Genomic DNA, 20155 nt, shown 5'->3' with positions numbered 1-20155 from the left:
CACCTGATGGACTGTGGCTTTGCACTCCCCCGGATGGTACAGTGGGCTATCCACCCACTGTGGAGACTTGGAAAACTGTGGCTTTGCACTCCCCAGGATGGTACAATGGGCAATCCACCCACTGTAGAGACTTGAGAGACTGTGGCTTTGCACTCCCCAGGATGGTACAGTGGGCATGGAGGCCCCTCGTGGATCTGGCGTCGTGGACTCATGTGGCTGAGGTGCCCCCCCTTCCCTTCCCCCTGAGGTGCCTGTGTTTTTATTATCTGATGCCCCTGCAGTGTTCTCTCCAATGGAATCGGGTCTCGTGTGTGGGCTTTGCCCATGTGTTTATGCACATTGGCCCACGAACAATGGAATGTTGCCAATATGTGCCGGACTTTTGGACTATGTATATATTGTTCATGTTGTAATATATTTATTTGATAAATTTCATATTTCACTTAGGTTCAAATATGCTTTAATATACTTCAATTTTAATGAACATTTTATTTTGTCTTTGCATTATTCCAGGGGGTTTGGGGGGTGTCACTCTGACTTGTTGCTCTGCATTGGTGTGTAGGGATTGGGGGGTGAGGGTGGGGGTGGGTGTGTCGCGTGTGTGTGTGCCCGTAACCTTTTCTCCTCCCCCCTCCCCTGTGTCGTAGGTGCAGTACTCACCGTTGTCTTCTGCGCCGGCGTTCGTGCTCCTGGTAGAGGAGCAGGAAGACAATGGCTGGAAGGATGTTTAATTCGGGTTCCATGCTGTCCAGATTCCTCGTGGAGTGTGTATAGGTGAGCGTTTTCCCGTTCGTAGTCTGTTTCCGCCGTGTTTTTATCGGCGGGGCGCCCGCCCCGGAAAAGGTGGCGGATTGGTGGGTCGTGATAGTGTGGGCGGTACATTGTCTGCCGCCTGTCTGTTGGTGGTGACCGCCGCACTGTTTGTTTGTCCCGCCGTGGCGGTCGGAGTGTTAAAGTGGCGGGCTGTGTTGGCGGTTCCCGCCAGGGTCAGAATCCCATTTTTATTACCGCCTGCCTGTTGGTGGGTTGGCCGCCGCTATAACACCGACCGCCAGGGTCAGAATGACCCCCTTTATCTCTAACATCACAAATCTGAAAAAGGACTGACAGCCACTGGGATGCAATAAGTAATGTTTTTTTAACTACTGGAAAGTGGTTTGGAAACTTGGGAAAGGCAGTAGTAAGGATGATCTTGAGACCTGTGTTGATTGTGCCTTGTGTGACTTGGTTGCACTTGGATTATTCAAACTATACAAATTGTGTAAAGAGAAAAGAACTAAGAGTAGACAGAGGAGGGAAGAGATAGAGATGGAGAAGATGATAAGTATTTATTATGCTCATCTAAACAAAATTGAGAATTACAGCAGACCTTAACAGAAAAAGACATCAAACCTTTGAGTTGTCTCATTGAAATGAGAGTGTGTCCTTCTGTGATGATGACATACATTCCTATCAGAGGAGGGACTGTTGGAGCATACATTTTGGTAATCCTTTTAGTGAACCAGAAGTCAGCAGAAGGTTTCATGATTAACCGCTTAATGTAGAAAAGTGCATTGACAATTATTTTGAAAGTGCGCATGTTTTCATTTGTGGTGGTCACCATTGTGCCTACCAGATTTAACAATGTGCTAAAGTCTAAATGATGTCAAAGTAGTAATAATAAATTAAAAGTTTATTGAGCAAAAATCCACAATTAAGATATAAATAACATGAGACAAACTTAACACATAGATAAATAACTTACAGGTTGAGATTAAGAGAGCAAACCAGATGCAAGTGCTGTTCAAGAGCCCAGCACCTACAACTTGTTCCAAACACCACACTTTAAACAACGGTACTTGTGTCACACATCTTAGTTGACAAAAGACAAATTAATACAAAGAGATATACATTCATTCTTTGGCATTATCCCACTTGAATGTGACACCGGCTTTCCAGGAACAACCCTATAACACAACACCCCTTCTTTTCTCAGTTCACAGTGCTCATTACACATGGGCATTTCACTATCCATCCAAGTAATTGCATATCACAAAGGTGAAAAAGAATAAGCCATGAACCCACTGAATAATGGCAAATTGTTTCTGTTGGAGCATTCCCACAGCCAATCCCATTTATCCACCAGGCTCATGACTCCTTAAGACAGTTTCCCCCTGTGGAATTCCAAACACTGACTGTTGTACGGCAAGACTTGTGGGTCAAAATCTTGGTTACACTGTGATTAAGAAACATTGGTTTATGACCCGGAAAATCAATGTCTTATCTATAATGGACCGTGTCAGCTTTATGGAGTCTGTGGACAGCGTGATTATTAGAAATAATTGTGACCAAGGTCCATTGATGCATCACAAGGATATTGAAAAATTCCAGTACATATAATCCAGACTACTTGTGGCCCTTGAAGTTGTTGCACGTTTATGTTCATAAAGTTCCTATGCTTTCCTTCTCACCGAGTAGACTCCCCCCACACCCAGGTTTCACTGTCAGTTGCAAAGCCAAAGGATAATATGCCACTTCTGAAGTTGGTCAAGTAGGACTCTGCCAAAGCAGCCTCAAACTGGGCATCTTCATCCAGATGGGGGTCTCATAAAGTCATCATAGTCAAACTGGTGTCTTCTGTTTAGATGGTCCATAAGATTTCTCCTTTCCATATTGTGTTCTACCCAGGGCATAGATGCTCAAATTGGGCATTCCAATGTAGCTGCTCCGTTACTGTGTTCTCGGTTGAAATGAGCCAGCAATCTTTTTGCTGTCCAAGTTGCATCGCTAGCAAACGGGGCATTCAAACAACTGACTCCTGCTCGGGGAAGGTGTGCATGAGTGAGCTTGTGACAGCTTTGTAGGAGAGCTGTATTCCTCCTGGTATTTCCAGCATGTTGTGTAATGCTGCCTCATTCTGTAATACTTCACCTGCTGCCCACAGCACTTACAGGGGCTGCAGCACTTCCTCATATCTTCATCAATGCTATATGTCAAAGTACATTTTAGACTCTTTATTAATTGTTGGTATTGAAACAAATTTTGTTCTTTTATGTTTAATATGAGATTTATGAGTTTAGATGTGTGCATAAAAATAAATGTACTTCTCTGTCATGTTTAACGTGATGCTTTAACAAGGTTGCTATTGATAATTAAATGTTTTTATCGTTTTATCTTTTCTGATATATTATTAATGCTGAATTTACAAGTTTGCATAATATGTGTTTCATTAACAAATATACTAATGCATAATATTTCTTGTGTTAGCATAAGTGGGCCTGCAGAACAGAACTTGGATTTGCAGTCATGTAAAAGTGATGAATCATTGTTCTCTATAACGTGAAATTTTACTCTAGGTTCTCTTCTCATGAAATGCTTTGCAAGTATTAATAGGCTCTTTGTTCAGTTATACAGAGACTTCTAGTTAAATGACCTTGGTTCCAGAACATTTAGGCCTGTGATATAAATTGTTTCAACTAACAAAGAGTCACATGGGACTGAGACAAGTCCACTGTACACCATGGGAAGAAATTGGATTGATACAAGTAAAAGTAAATCTTAATTGACTGTTTGGATTCACATGGAAAAAAGAGACAATCTCAGACCAAACCTGAAAAAATTCCAGATTGATGCAACCTGACATTTCTATTGCATTTTGATTGGATGATGCCTCTTTTGCCTGATGTGAGGCCACTTACCTGACAAATCAGAACTAATTGTGTGCTTTACTATATGGATGGACTTTGTCAATTTTAATCAGTCTTTCCTTGGCTATTGACCCAGCTGTTTGTCTGTGCAGCTTGTGTTCTGCACTTCCCTGATGGTGCTTCTTCCTAATGGACTTTACTGCTGAACTGATGCTTTGCTGAGGAAGAATCCTTGAATGCTGACCATAGGAGAGGTATATCTCCCTGCTGATTGTCGTTTTCTTTTAAAAAAATTTATTTTAATAGAATATAAGATAGCATGCTGACACTCACTGTTTTTATTGTTTTAGTTAGTAATCTATAGTCCTAGATATATTTTTTCAAATTATTTGTCTTCTTTTGTATTTTGCCCACACATGTTAGTCCATCCCCACACATGCATGTCCTAACTTGGTTAGCTGTATGGACAACCTGTATCCAGCCCAAGTTTGCCTGATCTGTTTAATTGAGCTTGACTAATGTTGATACAGTCTGATTTGAGATATAGTATAGTTCTGTGTTACCAATCATTTCTTTAATGACATTCAATGTCCTTGAATGCTTAATTGTGTTGATGCTAATTACATTAAACTTGTTTCGCCGTTTTGGGCAACCAATGTTGTTGATTTATCTTTATAATGTAGATTTTCCTATTAATTTATGAAGGAAAGTCTTAATTTTATTAAAGACACGGAGGCGAGTATTATGCCATTTCTTTTCTTTTAATTTAAACTTCAGCTGCAGTCAAGAAGGAAAACTACAGAACCCATAAGGTGAAATGACAGTAGCCAATGGGAAACGATGTGTAGTCTTACATAATGCACCAATCACCAACGAGCAGTCCCAATAATACCTATCTTGACTGACAACAGGCCTCTTTTCTTGTGTGAGACTAATAAGTAACAAATAACGGAATAATAGTACAACAAATACATATTGCCATGAGTACGGGTAAAAGTTATTGTAGAACCAGTAGAAGTCCAGAAACAAAATTCAAAAGGATCTGAGGATCTGAAAGATGGGTGTTCCAGAGAGTAGTTGAGGCCAATACTCCTGTAAGGCATCGCTTATATGTGGGATCTCTAAGAAGAGGTCTGCTGCGTCGTTGAAGGTGCTGTTAGGGAGGGAACAAAAAAAGTTTTACGAATTTGTACTCGCCTCCGTGTCTTTAATCAAACTAAGACTTTCCTTCATAAATTACTAGGAAAATCTACATTTTATGACAAGACCGGTAGCTCCTATTATGCTATTTTAAAGCGAATCAATAACATTCAATGAAGCATGTTGTACTGGCTTACAATAAAACACTCTGAATACATTATCATTAGACCAGTCAGCCGATCTGAGAATGTCCTCAAGACGAGAGCCGGCCCAGAAAGCTTTAGAAGCCATAGCTCCTCTAGCTGAGTGGGCACCAAAGGCAGAGGTATCTATACTTGCAAGAGACATCATCCAACGGACCCAACGAGCCAGGGTGGGAGAGGACACAGGATTAAAAGGTTTCCTGAAGGAAATGAGGCGTTGGGACACAGAGGTATTTCTGAAATCGTCTGTCTGTTGTTCATAAACTTTCAAACACTGTCCTACACATAATTTGGTGTGATCAGGGAAAAAAGGGTAGAAAACTGATGAAAGATTAGTTTTAGTACGTCTATACACATTAAAAAGTACACCTGCTGCGGTAAAATGACAAGCAGTAATATCTAGCGCTCTAACATCAGATAATCGTTTGAAAGAAACAAGGCATAATAACATGGTAAGTTTAACAGATAATTGTTTCAAGGAAACCTTGAATTGTCTGGCCAGGAGACAAAAACGTTTAAAACAGCATTTACATCCCACAAAGAACTATATTTAGGTTTAGGAGGATTAGAACATTTTACTCCCTTTAAGAGACGGCAAACCAACGGATGTTCTCCAACCGTTGATGTAAGCGTGAGAAGATGAAATTGCAGATCTGTACAAGTTAATGGTATGAAAGAACTTACCTTTACTGGCTTCTGCCGCCAAAAAATTGACGATAAAAGTTATATCTGTTGCAAAGGAATCAATGTGTTTTCCCACACACCAGCTATGCCAGAGAGACCAAGCTGATCTGTATGCTTTTTTCGTTCCTGGAGCCTGGGGAAGATCGATGAAGTTTGAAGCTTCTGTCGAAATAGTCCCAAGAGATTGGGATTCCCTGATATTTTCCAGGCCGAAAGGGTGAGGAGATTCTCTAGTATCAGACTGTGGGAGAGACCGAGGGGGTTGATCAAGAGATCTTGAAAGGAGGGAATTAGAAAATTAGCATCTATTGAAAGTTCCAGGAGAATGGGGAACGACAACTGGGAATGCCCGAATGGAACTATGAGAACTAACATAGCCTGTTGGCGTCTCACATGTGCTAACAACCTGGAGATCATAGTGAAAGTAGGGAAGGCATAATTGAGGGAGGTTGACCAATCTTGAGAAAAAGCATCGAAGGCTAGTGCTAATGGATCCGGGCGCCAACTGAAGAACTATGGAAGTTGTGAATCGAGATGGGACGCAAAAAGATCTATGTGAAAGGGGACCCATTTCTGATGAATAGTTTTGAAAACCTCGGGGTGGAGCTTACAATCGCTGGCTGTCTCGGAAATGGCGAGAATGCCAATCCACTACTGAATTGAGATTGCCCGGTAAGTACTCTGCTTCGACTGAAATTCTGTTTTGAAGACAAAACTCCCAGAACCCTTTCGCCAATTCCGCTAAAGGTTTGGATTTTGTGCCCCCCAGATGGTTGATGTAAAGAACTGCTGAAATGTTATCCATTCTTAGAAGAACCAAACAACAAACTCTGTCCCTTGCAAGACTTTTGATTGCAAAGGAGCCGGGAAGCATCTGTAAACAGCTGATGTGCAACCTTGACTCCTCTAGTGACCATGTACCTCCAGTCGAGATTGGACCACAACGGGCTCCCCAGCTCAGCAGACTTGTATCTGATTCTAATACAAGATCTGGGGCTGATGCGAAAGTAGTCCTGTCGTTCCAGGCATCTAAATGGTCTATCCACCACTGGAGCTCTGATCGAGATTCCTGGTCTAGTATGATGGTATCCGAATAAGCGAGCCTTTTTTGGAGATGAAGACTTTTTAACCTTTGCAGGGCCCGATAATGTAACGGACCTAGAAAAATGGCTTGGATCGATGAGGAGAGGAGGCCTACTATTCCTGCTTAGGTTCTAAGAGACAGAAGAGAATTGTGTAAAGTAAGAAGGATTTCTGATTTGATGGATTTTATTTTTGCTGACGGAAGGAGAAGAGTGGCTGTAGCGGAATCCACTAGTAAACCTAAAAACTCAATTTTTTTTAACCGGAACTAAGGAAGACTTTTCGTAGTTGATAATAAAACCGAGATCTGAGAGAAGAGCGCAAGCTAGATGGACGTGAGCAAGTAGGGACGTACGATTCTGGTTCATGATAAGGATATCGTACAAGTAAATGATCAGTCTGATCCCTCGAGCTCTGAGAAAGGCTACTACCGCTTTCATTAGTTTTGTGAAACACCATAGGGCGGAAGACAGACCGAAAGGTAGGGAAGAAAAATGAAATGTCTGGTTGAGCCATTGGAATGGAAGAAACTTCAGAGAATCTGGATGCATAGGGACCGTGAAGTACACATCCTGGAGATCTAGCCGCACAATCCAATCTCCTTGAAGTAAAGAATCCCTGAGATGTAGAAAAGTTTCCATCTTGAAGTGGCAATATACAACAAACTGGTTGAACTGTTTTAGATTGATAACGGGGTGGATCTTTTTGTTCTTCTTTTGGACTAGAAAGACTGAGCTGACGAAACCCGAAGGGTCGAGAGAACAAGAGACAATTGCCTGTTTTTGCAGAAGAGATTGAATTTCCAAAGAGATTAAGTTTGTCATTTGAACAGAAAACTGAGGAGGATGAGGGAAGATCAATTGAAAAGGCTCTGAGAAGAGCTCAATAACATATCCCTGAACCGTGCTTATAACCCAAGGATCTGCTGTGAGATCTTGCCATTTTGGAAGGAACAGAGAAAGACGACCCCCTACAAAAGGAAGAGAAGAAAGATGACTTACCGGGTTACGAGGAGAACCTGGAACTGTGATTGCCTTTGTTTCTGAAACCCCTGTTACTTTGAGGGTAAAATTGCAGTCTGTACTCCTACTATGAGTTGTTTTTGTAGGAGCCCCGGGAACCGTGCTTGTTATAGGGACGGACGGCAAAGCGGTTACTGCCTCTGCCGGCCCTGGAGAAAACCTGAGAGGAGAACATCTTTTTTAGTGATTGTTGTGCCTTGTCAAGTGAAGCAAACGTTGCAATGTATTTACTAAGCTCTTTGATGAAAGAGTCGCCAAAGAGTAAACCTTCAGCCTTAATGCCAGGGTCTGAGACGGTGAGGTTTACCAACTTGGGGTCAAGCTTCAACAGGAGTCCCTTCCTGCATTCGTGGGTAATAGCCGAGTTAGCATTCCCTAGTAGACATAAGGCCCGTTGAACCCACAAAGATAAATCAATGGGGTCAACCACAGTATGTTCAAAAGCTTATCTTGGCAAGTGGACCAAGCCTTATCTACCCCCTAGCGAGGGTCTTTACCGAACTTGGTAAAGAAAGTTATCAGGAAAGAATCAACAATAGGCGTTACCGATATTTCTGAAGGTAAAGCTGGACGAGGACACTCAGACTTAAGTTTTGCTCTTAATTGTTTGTCCAAAGGAGTACGTAACCTAGAAGTTACGTATTTCGCCACATGGTCCGCAGGAAACCATTCACTAGAATGCGGATGTTGAATGTCATTTGGGTCAAACATTGGAACCCCTTCTGCATCCGGGACTTTGCATGACTCTGATAACTTGTTTTTCAATTTTGGCTCATTTGGGAGGAAGAGGGGAGAAGAATTCTCCATTGTCTTTTTCGGAATTATCCGAGTCAGTGTGATGGTCATGCATTTCATCATCTGTGTCAAGTATCTTAGAGATAATAATGGGGGAGGAAATGTGTTTGGATTTGGCCACACATTTTTTTGATGGTCTAGATAATATTCCCTCCCTTACGGGAGGTCTTTGAGGAGCCACGTCCTCTGTCCTGTGTGAGGAACTCTCACCACTCAGTAGCGTCATTTTAGAATTTTTTTAAGAGCCAGGACGCTTTCTGCTATCCCCCGCAGACTGGGCCAGCATGGTTTTAGAAACCAACTTGACAACAGAATTCTCCAAATGTTTTGATAATTTTTCCCATGAAGCTGAAACAGCTTGTTCAACTGATAATTGGATGAAATCATTCAAATTATCCTTAATAACCTCTTCCTCCTTCTCATTTAAAACATGGGAAACAGGGGAGCTGTACATTGTGACAGAAAACGATATGCCAGAGGGTTTGCAAGAAACAATGGTGAGGAAGGGGTTAACCTCCTCACAGAAAGTCAAAGTGAAGGCTAGGCTCTGCCTATGGGCGGGGAATCACCAGGGGCAGAGCTGAAGATCTCTGAGGAAATGCAGAGTTCCCAGCAGGAGACTTCAAGCGGATGCAGCGGGAGAAGGCCAAAGGTAAATAAAAGTGACGGCAACTTGAGCAGGACTTGCCGGTATTTGTTTCCCCTCAACAGCCGGTTAAAATGGCGACCGCGCGTTGAGGGAAAAAAACGGCAAAACTATGCAGAGGGCGCGCGACAATGAGCGCAAGGAAGCAATGCGGCTACAATCCGACTCAAATATCAATAAACGTGCAATATACAACGCGCGCGAAAAAATAAACACATTACTGCTTTAGCGTTTTAACAAATACAAATGTGAAAGCAAAAAGAAATAATACTTATCTTGACTGTGAGCAGCAAGAAAAGAGGGCTGTTCTCAGTCAAGATAGGTATTATTGGCACTGCTCATTGGTGATTGGTGCATTATGTAAGACTACATGTCGTTTCCCATTGGCTACTGTCATTTCGCCTTATGGGTTCTGTAGTTTTTCTTCTTGACTGCAGCTGCTGTTTAAATTAAAAGAAAAGAAATGGAATAATAGGAGCCTCCGGTCTTGTCATATAATGTGATTTTGCACACAGTCTTCATGACATTAGGTTTGTAGTTTTAAAATAAAGCTTTGAAACTTTTCATTGATTGGAGCCTCCTTCCCTGGCTACATTGGTCATGGTGTTTAAATTGTTTGGGTAACGTTAATGTAAATTTGTGTATGGTTCTCCACACTCTTTCATGTTACTCCAGCCTTTCTAGTGGAAAAGAAAGCTGCATGTAATTTTGTGTGCTCTGCCATACCTTTGCCATATATCAACTTTGTTAACTATTCGTGTCCTCTGCCCTATAGTTGTAACTGTCTATTGTGGTAACTCTTGTATACATACACTGATGTAAAGGTCCCAGTTCAACTATAATAAACATAACCCGACATAACCCTGTGTCCTCTAAAGCCTCTGATGCCTTCGGGTGCCATATAAAACTGCAAAAACAAATAATACAATGAATAATAATCGTTTGGTGAAGTAATTTTGTGAGTGCTGTGGAGATGAGCTTTCCCTCCAGTCAACCATGTGCCTGATTTTAACCCCCGGATGCAGAAGACTGATTGTGGAGGCGGCACATGGTAACCCTGGAATGCGAGGAGCCAGCTGCTGCTGTGCATTGCGCTGGTAGGCGGGGCTAGCAGGGGCACGGCGCCGGCTTCGTCCTTTTATTGGAGGAGGTGGGTGGGTTATATATGCGGGCAGCGGCTCATCCGAGCACAGTGGGACCTCCCTCGAACCCAAAGGGAGGGTTCGTATTGGGGTAGAGGTCTGCGCTCACCCCAGTCGTGTAGGCGCTTGAACCAGTTTAGGGACCTCCCCCTGGAACATCTGCATCCTCGGTGACTGCGCGGATCCGGAAGAGGAGGGCGGCGGGCGCCCGGACGGGGATCGGCGAACGGCGGCTGCTGCCATGAGAGCCCTGTGTCCGGCGTTGAGGCGCATCTTGTGCCGGGGAGCCCGAGGATGCGGCACGGCTGCTGAGCAGGAGCGGGGCGGCACGGTGAGCGGGCTGGGGGAGGTCCGGGGAACGGGAAGGCCAGCACAGTGCTCTCAACCAGCAAAACAAAGGCGGGCGGAAGGGGTCTCGCTCTCGACTGCTCAGACTTGTTTATGTGCTTCACTGTCCCCTGCAGGAGCACCCAGTGTAGTGTGGAAAACATTTTCTTGAGTACCTTTTTATTGTTAAATACATTATTTTACAAGCACTGTACATGTTACATTTTAACATCGAAAAAGATTTTCTCAGAGCCAAACTGCGTAAGGCAGTACCCATAATATGTTAACTTGTTATATTTCTTAACACAAAAGAGCTTAAAATAATCAGACTGTAAAACGTTAATGTAGCGACTGTTTCCGGTGCCTTACAACGTAAGCTTTGCTATAGAGACAGTAGTGCATTTCGTATATTTCCGTATCAAAACATCTGGAACCATTCATGCCAGGATTCTGCAGCAAAATGGTGGAAAGTGGTGGTTATTTTTGCTCGTGGGTTGCATTTGGATTTCAGGGTGGAGCAAGCTGAAGTGGGTGAGAACTTTCACCATTTTGTGTGTAGGGGGTGGGGGGGGGGGGCTTGAGCATATGCAGTGTTCCTCCTAAATTGTGACTGGTTTGGTGTTTATTCAGAGTGTGGTAGGTGTCTATATGTCCAATTCTAAATATTGGAAATTTGAACACGTCACTTTCATTACACCAGAAAAGCGTATAGGAAACCTCTCGCTTGACAAAAAGGAAGTGAGGTTGGGTCAGTGGCTAAAAGAAAGCAGTCTCGTTTCCATCCCTGTGAACTAAACCAGTATCGCGCTAGTTGTTTCTATTATTCGATGCCAGTTGGTAGAGGTGGAGGTGAATTCCTTAAGTACACCAACACAAGTAGTGGCAGTCACCCGTCACCTGCGTTCCGTGCTGCACCTTCCGAGGGTAAACAGGTAGCCTTATATGGATTTTCCAACCTTTTAGCAGTTCTAAATCCATTCTGTCAGAGGCGTTTCATGGCCCTCTTCAAACAACATTATCATTATTTCGTAAGGTTCTGAAATTCAGGATTCTGTATGCTGATATGCCCCGACGAATATTTCACTTTTCAGCTACAAGCCCCTCCACACACACACACACACTTCCCCCCCCCCCCAGCCACATGCCCAGGGAATTCCCTCGTTGTCAGGAAAACACCTCTCTTGGCAGCAAACTTATCAATACCGTTGTGTAGCAACGGTGATACGAACGGCGTTTCCATGAATGACTCATTTTCACGCTTTTCAAAACGTCATTCGAAGTGCTCCCCAGTTTGGGTAGTTTCAGCAATCATTTTGCAGCCCCAAAGGCTCAAGCTAGGTCCAAACATAAGTTTTTCTTCAAAAAAACACTCTGGTGGTAGAGTAGCATAAAGTTACTGTATCACATTTAAAAAAAAATCCATTACAATATCCCTTATGTTAACCAAGACATAAGGCATCCTTTAGAATGTATCACTCTTCAGCAGATAAAATTTAATCGATTGCCTTTACACACTCATTGATTTGAATCTTTTGTAAGTTATATCCAAGTATAATGTCAATTTCCAGATAAAGGCATTTACTTGTATTTGAAAACAATGTGCAGTGTCGTCCTTTACAGAACAGTGATAGCTTCCTGAAGGTGTGTAATGTCCCCTGCATGATGTACAATCACGCCTCCTGCCCTGTGTGCCCAATCATACCTGTGATCCCTGAGTTTTGGTCATGCCACACACTATCATGTGCACATATTGACCTAGGCCCGGTCTTTTGTCACTGATGGTTTCTGAACGTGGAGGGGAGCACAACTTACAGTGACGGGGCAACCATCTCTGTTGCAGGTTTTGTGCATGACGAGCAGGGGTGGCAGCATACCTGCAAAATGTGTTGTTAGTTCGGAGCCAATTCGGAAAATTTAAGTGACCCAAGAGGTGCCCTGGGGCGAAGAACTGAGTTTATCACCTCAAGGCACAGTGTGCCTAAGATGGTTCCTGGCACTCGCTACGCTGAAGAAGCGCCATCTGGAGGCGTATGCTTGGTGCACTCAAGAATAAGCTCCTAGTACACTGGAGTCTTGGAGTGAGCTGCGTCTTGAATCAAGTACCCATCAGAGTGAGCCGGGGTCTGCAGCCGCTGCTCAGAAGCGGGCACACTGTCAGAAGCCTCCGCTTCTGCCGCAACCCCCCAAGCGGCCTGCTGTGCTGCTGACCACTGCGCTGCTCCTGAAAGGACTGCTGTGCGCCACCTTGTAGCTCCTGTTGCTGGTGAGATCCCACTGCCACAGCAGGGCCAAATGTGGCTCTGCGCTGCTTTTCCGAATTTGGTTAGAGTCTTAATGGAATTTGGCCCGAGAGACTGAGTGCTAAGGGTAGATCAGAGGTGGAGTTAGGTATGAGATGTACCCACGAATCTATCTTGAATGCTGAACTTGAGGTGGGGGGGGGGGGGGCAGCCCAGAGACTAGGTGACCCATGAGAGATAGGTGTAGTGGCCCCTAGAATACATAACCCCCACCGGCAACCTGGACTCTGTGCATAATTGATTGTGTAGTGGTTTTGTGTGTTTTATGTATAATAAACTACGTGTCTTTTCTAGAAACAGTTGCTGGACATTGATGCTACGGCGTCGCTGGTGGGGGTGGTGTTGGTTCTTCAGCCTGAGTAACCTACCTGAGAGGCCTGTGATTGCTTGGCCGTTACCACTGAGAGTCCCGTGCAGAAAGGGTTGTACTTAGCCCAGTTTGCAGAGCGATTGTAGGTCTGACCTCAGGAGGGCAGTGTTAAAAGGCCTCAACCCCCAGGTTTTGGCCATGTAACAGCATGTATACCCCGTGGTCTCATGAGAAAAGGCCTGACAGAAGCAAGAATGTTTGCTTTTAATTTCCATTTCTGTGGGCTGTTTGTCTGTTTTTAAGTGCAAGCTTTCTGCGCCCCAAACAGGAGTCATGTTCATCTAATAGGTGCCCGGCATGTCAAAGGTGACATATATATATATATATATATATTTTTTTTTTTTTGGGGGGGTGACATGTATTTGCCAAAGGTTATACTATGTGTAGTGTTTAAATCTTGTAATGGAATTCTGCTTTGGTCAATCTGTTTTTGCTTACTCAAATTAAACCCACCCATTTCACACCCGCAGATTCCGGGTGTTGCTTGAAGCATGCACTTGGTTGCATGAATGCACAGATCTGCCGTGATTTATGCGTTGTCCCAGAGCAGCCGGGGATGCTGGGGGCTACTGTCAAGAGGTTGCTTAGTTACTCGAGCAGTTTAAAAAAAGACCAGGTTAACAGAGTTCAGGTCTTCAGTTTACTGCCAAGAATCCTGCATCTAGACCGGAAGGCAAAACGAAAAAAACCAGCACAACGGAGTGGGAACATGCGGGATTCAGTCTTGTGGTAAGATGTGGACTTTAGTAACTCCAGTCATGGTCCGTACTTATCTAGATTTGGTGCTTATTAACAGCTATAATAATAACAACAACAAAAACTGTTGTATTGAAGACATGAGGGTCTGCGCGCGCTCTGATCTGGAGGGATCCAGTACCCCACATTTATATTTTTTTACATCGTACAATCTTTTCTTGATACAGTTTCGTCACTATACAAGATGCTGGAGGAAGGTTGCTGTTTTAAACGAAGGCTTGCACAACTCAAGGCTCTGAATCAAATCGGCTCCAGGTGCCTTCAGCCTCGTGGGTATATATAATATTTGGAAGAGGCGAGCTCTGTATTTTTTTTCTGAAGGAGGCCTTCCTTTTTGGGCAGTGTGCCAGTGTTCCCAGAAAGCTAATTTCACAGCTGGCATTTTAAACACTGCGAAGTACCTGCAACAGCCTGCCCATGGGGTGCGGCCTAGGTTTTGGTTGGATGAACGCAGGGGGGGGGGGGGTGTCCAGGTCTGAGAAATGTCACTTTGTTGCCGAATTATTTCTCACAACTATGGGGGCCTTATTTAGCGCTAGGCGGATGGGATAACCTGTCAAAACTTGGCGACTATCCCATCCACCATATTACACGTACCATAGGCAAGATGCACTTCTAACACGCCCGACTGCACACCCGCACGTTTGTGATAAAGTATCCCGTCTGCCGAACTCTAACCAAAGATGCAGCGGAACCCTTAAACCCAAAGGACAGCACACAGGCATTATTATTGGCTACGTGGGATTGCCGAGTGCTTTGATCTTGGAGATGACTGTAAAACTGAGGTGTGTCTTTAGTTAGTGGAATGATTGCTACCTGCTGGACAGCTTGCTTGCTGTGGGAGTTATTTGGAGGTGGCAATTAGTCCCCTCTGATGCTTCTTGCAGCTGTCTGAATTGTTTATATAGGATTGGCTAATCCTTCCTGTGGCCAGGTTGACGGAACCAATTCATGAGTCGCACCCACACTACAGATAATTTAGCTGAAACAGCAAGAAATGGGTTGTTTTTCTCTGAAACTTAATCCTCCAGAGTGGCGTGAAGTTATCAGAACTCTGCCATCACCAGTGCTTAATTTGTAAATTAACAAGTGCTGGGGCTCAAGGCGTTGCTCGGGGGGCCACTTGAGCTTGCACTACCATCTGGAACTGCCATTGCTGCCACATACCAACATGTGAAATGTGAAAATTTCACTCATTCAAATGTGAAAATTTGGACGTCACCAAAGCAGTAAGAATTGCCTGGATGTGCCATTTAATTGTTAAACCTGATGTGCTCCCCTCAAAATTAGACAGATGGCGCTATTGTGGTGGACTATCATAAGGAGGTGTTACCAATCAAGTGCTGGTGACAAATACCGTCACAACTCTAAGTACTGGTCGGTGCTGCAGGGTTATGCGTAATGGCAGAAATCCGGCTCATACTAATCTTTTTAACACGATGTTTGGCACATTAGAATTTTATTACCATTCTTGTAGTCTCTGAGCACTTCAGGAGCAGATACAAATGTTAGGTGGTGAACAGACGAGTGCGATGCGTAACAACAAGAACCAATAACCATTTGAGAAGATAACGACAAAGATCGGAATGAGATAATGCTCTTGGAATTAATCCCAGAGGTTGAAATAAGATGGGTTTGGGCATCTAACTACTAATCAGAAGTAGGGCTTGGAGGAGACGAGTGAGTTCTTTGAAGTCTTTTGCATCTGTGGACTTTAGTTAGGTTCAAGTTTTGGATGCTGTGGGAGAGAGTTCCATAGAGGGTGTCCTTGCACATCACTGGTCCTACCTCTTAACTTATAGTGGTATGACTGAAAGCATGATCAGCTGTGAATCCAACATAAGCCCTGGGAGATCGAAGAAAGAGATTAATAAATTGCCCAAGAAGTTCTGAGCTCTGTGGATGAGGCTTTGAAATTCAAAATTTGTTCTTTCACTGAGAGACAGTGGAGGGACCGAGGTTTGATGAGATGTGATCAAGGCTATTCGGAGTAAACAGAGGATGAGTATCTCAGGACCCATTGAAGTTAAGAGATTATTTTTCAAGGAGTCAGCGTGAAGGCTGTTGCAATTAGAAATATGGTAAATCACACCTGCAAGGATGATGAAAGTTGTGGAAGTATACCTTGCAGGAGCAGGTGCTGGAAGGCAGGTTTGGATACAGGTTTGCCGACACCCAGTCGATAGTTTAGCCAGTTCTAAAGAGTTAGTTCAGATCCTGGCTCTTGACTCGTAGAAATGATGGAGAGCCGCATCAGGCAAAGGTTATACCAGTAAATTGAAAATTACAGGAGAGAAAAAATGAAAAATTGATCCACAGGGATGTGAGTGGTCGAGAGACTCTGCAGTATTTGCTGGGTACTCGTTACTGCAGTTCTTCAAAATGTTATAAAGCATTGAATCCTCAATAAATGAAATCATTTTGATATTACTATTCTAGACAAATCCTAGCTTACCTGGAACCCTAGTGCTATCCCATGTTTGAGGATCATCTTATCCTATCAGAATCCATGCTGCTATTGCATCCACCCAGCAGACCATTGTGGAATCCGCATATTGTGTGTGGTCTGGGTTTCTGTGATGCTCACGAGAATATATTGAGATGTAAATTACCATGGGTTGCATAGCTTGTGAGAAGGACCTAGTCAAACTCTGTAGCTGGATATACATAAAAGAACAAACAGCCGGTTTTTAACTTTAAGTATGCTATTGCGTTTCAGTTTACAATCGGCATTTACTGTAAAGGCCGGAACCTGCCCACCTCGGATGTGCTACAAGACTGTTTCACCTGCACAAGGCGAATTCTAAAACTTGCATTTATATTATGGATTCTGATGGTGATTGACTTTAGCATTTGCATTTCTGAAAACGTCTTAACTGCTGGGGAAAAGAATGGTATTGTTCCGGATGTGGTAGGTGGCCTGCAGTGATGCTGGCACCTGTGGTCGGCTGATCTCTTGGTGGTGTTCAACACTGTTGTCGAGTAGTAGATTCTTGTCTTTTTACTGCCATGAGCGGAGTGGGTGACTACCCTAGAGTGAGTGGATGGTGTGGTTTTAATATGTGTATTTGAAAATGTGAACAAAAATAGATTGCTTGCCCTTTTACTGCTTGTAAAGCTTGCCTGAGAACGGATTCTGAGTGTGTCACCGCCTGTGGGGTAAGCTACGTAAGAAACATACAGTCTCTTAGCGCTGTAAGGATATTTTCACATTTTTATCCAAATTGGGCGCTGGTCAGGTCAGGGCGGAAGAGTTCTTTGTATGAAGCGTCGTGTCAGAACAGATGGAGCTGGAAGGCGGTGGTATTTGCAGGCCCTCCAGAGGCTGAATATTTGGCAGTCATTTCCCGTGTGCTCATATTTTCGTCCCCGCCCCCATTACAACCCTATAATGCAGTAATTTGTGTGGAATATTGTGGAACACCACGGACCGGCAGCACCCATGGTTTGCTCTTCTGCTTTGAAAGCCAAAGCTATCTATTCTTGGGCGTTTACCCTTAAAGGTAGCGATAAATGATTTTAAATATAAAGGTCTCCTGTCTTTAAATTCTAGCCGGGCCACTGGTTTTTTCTTTTGGTATTTTTGGGCATCCTTCTGATAGCTCGTAGACTAATGCAGCACTTACACGAGCCTGTGTTTAGCTATTAGTTCATAAAATAGAATGGTGATGCACCTACTCAGCCTCTCTTCCTTGTGGAGTCGATAGAATTACATGGTTGAGGTGGGAAACAGAAACAAATCATCGGCTGCAAGACACCGTTCAGCGGCGACCGTGTGCTTAAGAAGGATCGGCTGTGTTGTGGCGAAAGGGCTTGTGTCCGGTGGCCTCTGTTACTCTGGGAAGGGCAGGGACTTCTAGGTTGTGGGGGATGTCCTCTCGGTCAGACATGAAGCTCTTAATCCCATTCCTCTCTTCGCCTCCTACTTGGAACTAGACGAGTGTCTTTCTGGGAGGTGCTGTCACTGAGGGCACCGTTGTCCTTGGAGAGGGGGGAGCTGATCGTCTTCGTCGTTTGACAGGAGGTGGGGCCTAATGCTGACCTCCACAGAGTTGACCTCTGCAGTGTAGTGAGGTGAACGATACTTGACCTCGGCTCCACTGCTTAATTACTATTGATTGTGGTCTCTTTTTTTTATTTTTATTATTCATGCACGCGCCGTTGTCGTACCTGTTCCAAAGTAACGCAGCAATAGACTGAGGGCCTCATTACGAGTTTGTGGAGAGGAGATTACTCTGTCCCAGATGTGACGGATATCCCATCCGCCGTGTAACAAGTTCTATAGGGTATAATGGAACTTGTAATAGGGCGGACGGAATATCCGTCAGATTTGGGACAGAGTAATCGCCCCGCCACGGTCGTAATCAGACCCTCAATGTTATAATGAATGATGATCTAAAGAAAACCTCTCCTAGCTTTAAAAAAAACGAATTATCTTAAGCATGTATCTGAAAAGACCTGAACCTGGTTGCAGAAAAAACATAATTCTCCGACCTAAATATCCTTAATTGAAATTTGCAAATGTATGTTGAATTCCAGCCTGCTTTTTGTTAAATAGATAAAAGTAACTGTAATAGCAATGAACAGGGGTGTGTGGTGTCTAATGAAATGATGGGCTTCTGGGAAGCAACGTGCTTAGATGATTATCTCAAAGCACTCTTTGGTACCGTTGACGTATTTGTCGTGCTTCATTCACAAACGATGTTTTGTGTGCCAAACATACAAGCTATTTTTGAGTTTGTTTCATAACATGTCTGTTCTGGCAGAACACACATCAAAAGAGCATCTGGCTCGTCCCTTCCAATTAAGCTTGATAATGGGTGCAATCTGCTGTAGAACATTGAGAATGTCTGCAAATAAAGCCCAGCGGCGCATCTAGAGTGGCCATTTCCCTCCTGCCCGTAACAACCCACAGTGCATGGTCTTCGGATTTACATTAACAGTGCTACTGTTTGCCTGTGGCTTTTTTTTAGCTTTTTTTTTTTTTTTTTCTCCTGAACTTGCAGTGAATGATCATTCCGTTAATCATCTTTACTAGCCTGGAAAAAAAACAATTCTGATACCACTCCCGAGTCAACCTTCACCTCAAGTGCTAATTCTAGGAGTAGTCTTGTAAAATGTTTGCCACACAAGATATTTATCCCCTTCGGAAGACCCATCAGCCTCGCGACTGATCTTTTCATCCATGGTTAAAAATTTTGAGTTGTTCCTTCAGTTATTGAATGCTTCATTTAGTAACCAATAATCTTGATTACGCCCAAGTTCGAGTCTTGCTTGTGAAAGTCCTTACTGGGTGAAATAGACCTCTGAACTGAAATGGTTATACTATAGCTTTTTGAAATGGGGGGAAAAAACCAATAACGTCCAGCTTCCTTTTCCTTTTACTAACATAAGTAGTAGAAGTCGCCACTATAGCTTCCTGTAAATACCAAGCAAAAATATCCCACAACAACCTTTCTGATTTCCTCTCCCCATGAAGACCTGAACTGGCACTAATTTAATGAAAAGTAACAAGAGCATATCCTTCTCATCTGTCTTCTGTCTAGTCCTTACTTGGTTCTATAGTACCCAAGAAGGAGGCAGACAGAAACCATGCGCATAGTTAGATCTTGCTCAAACACACAATATTTACTCTTGTCTTTAACAATATATTTAGACATTGTGATGAACTGTTCCAGAACCTTCTCACCAAAAACAGCTGACGCCACATCTGCCTGCAAGTGATAATGTGGCATTAGTGCAGGCGTTTGGTGTTGGAGCTTAAATAGGTGCTACACAAATATCTTTATGGAAGCTTCCTTAATCAAGGCCCAAGAAGCTGCCATACCTCTCGATGACCTCACCTGGACTGAACCTGGTAGCATCATGTCAGAGTTTCCATATGCCCGGGTAATCGTTTGCTTTACCCATCTACTCAAAGTAGGCAACAACAGCTGCAACCCCTGGACTGACAAACCAAACTTGTTGGTGCCCTCGATTTTTGTCATTATTCAGGAGATGATACAGACTGTTCCTGTGTGTGTAGAGCATTTAGAAGTACCAAATCAGTTAAAGTCGAAAA

The 20155-nt window shown here is 43.6% G+C and overlaps 1 protein-coding gene across 1 annotated transcript in view; it reads left to right on the top strand.

Annotated features, from left to right (window-relative positions):
- The first annotated feature begins 10245 nt into the window (after positions 1-10245).
- The window catches only part of LOC138259127 (haloacid dehalogenase-like hydrolase domain-containing 5), a 96477-nt gene continuing 86567 nt past the window's right edge, over positions 10246-20155 (top strand). The window contains exon 1 of the mRNA XM_069206636.1: positions 10246-10672. Within this exon, the coding sequence (XP_069062737.1) occupies positions 10583-10672 (90 nt within the window). The 5' untranslated portion in view covers positions 10246-10582. The remainder of the gene's footprint in view (positions 10673-20155) is intronic.

Source organism: Pleurodeles waltl, chromosome 9, assembly GCF_031143425.1.
Source record: "Pleurodeles waltl isolate 20211129_DDA chromosome 9, aPleWal1.hap1.20221129, whole genome shotgun sequence".
Classification (NCBI taxonomy): domain Eukaryota; kingdom Metazoa; phylum Chordata; class Amphibia; order Caudata; family Salamandridae; genus Pleurodeles; species Pleurodeles waltl.
Note: the sequence above shows the minus strand (reverse complement) of the source record. Positions and strands in the feature narration are given on the sequence as shown.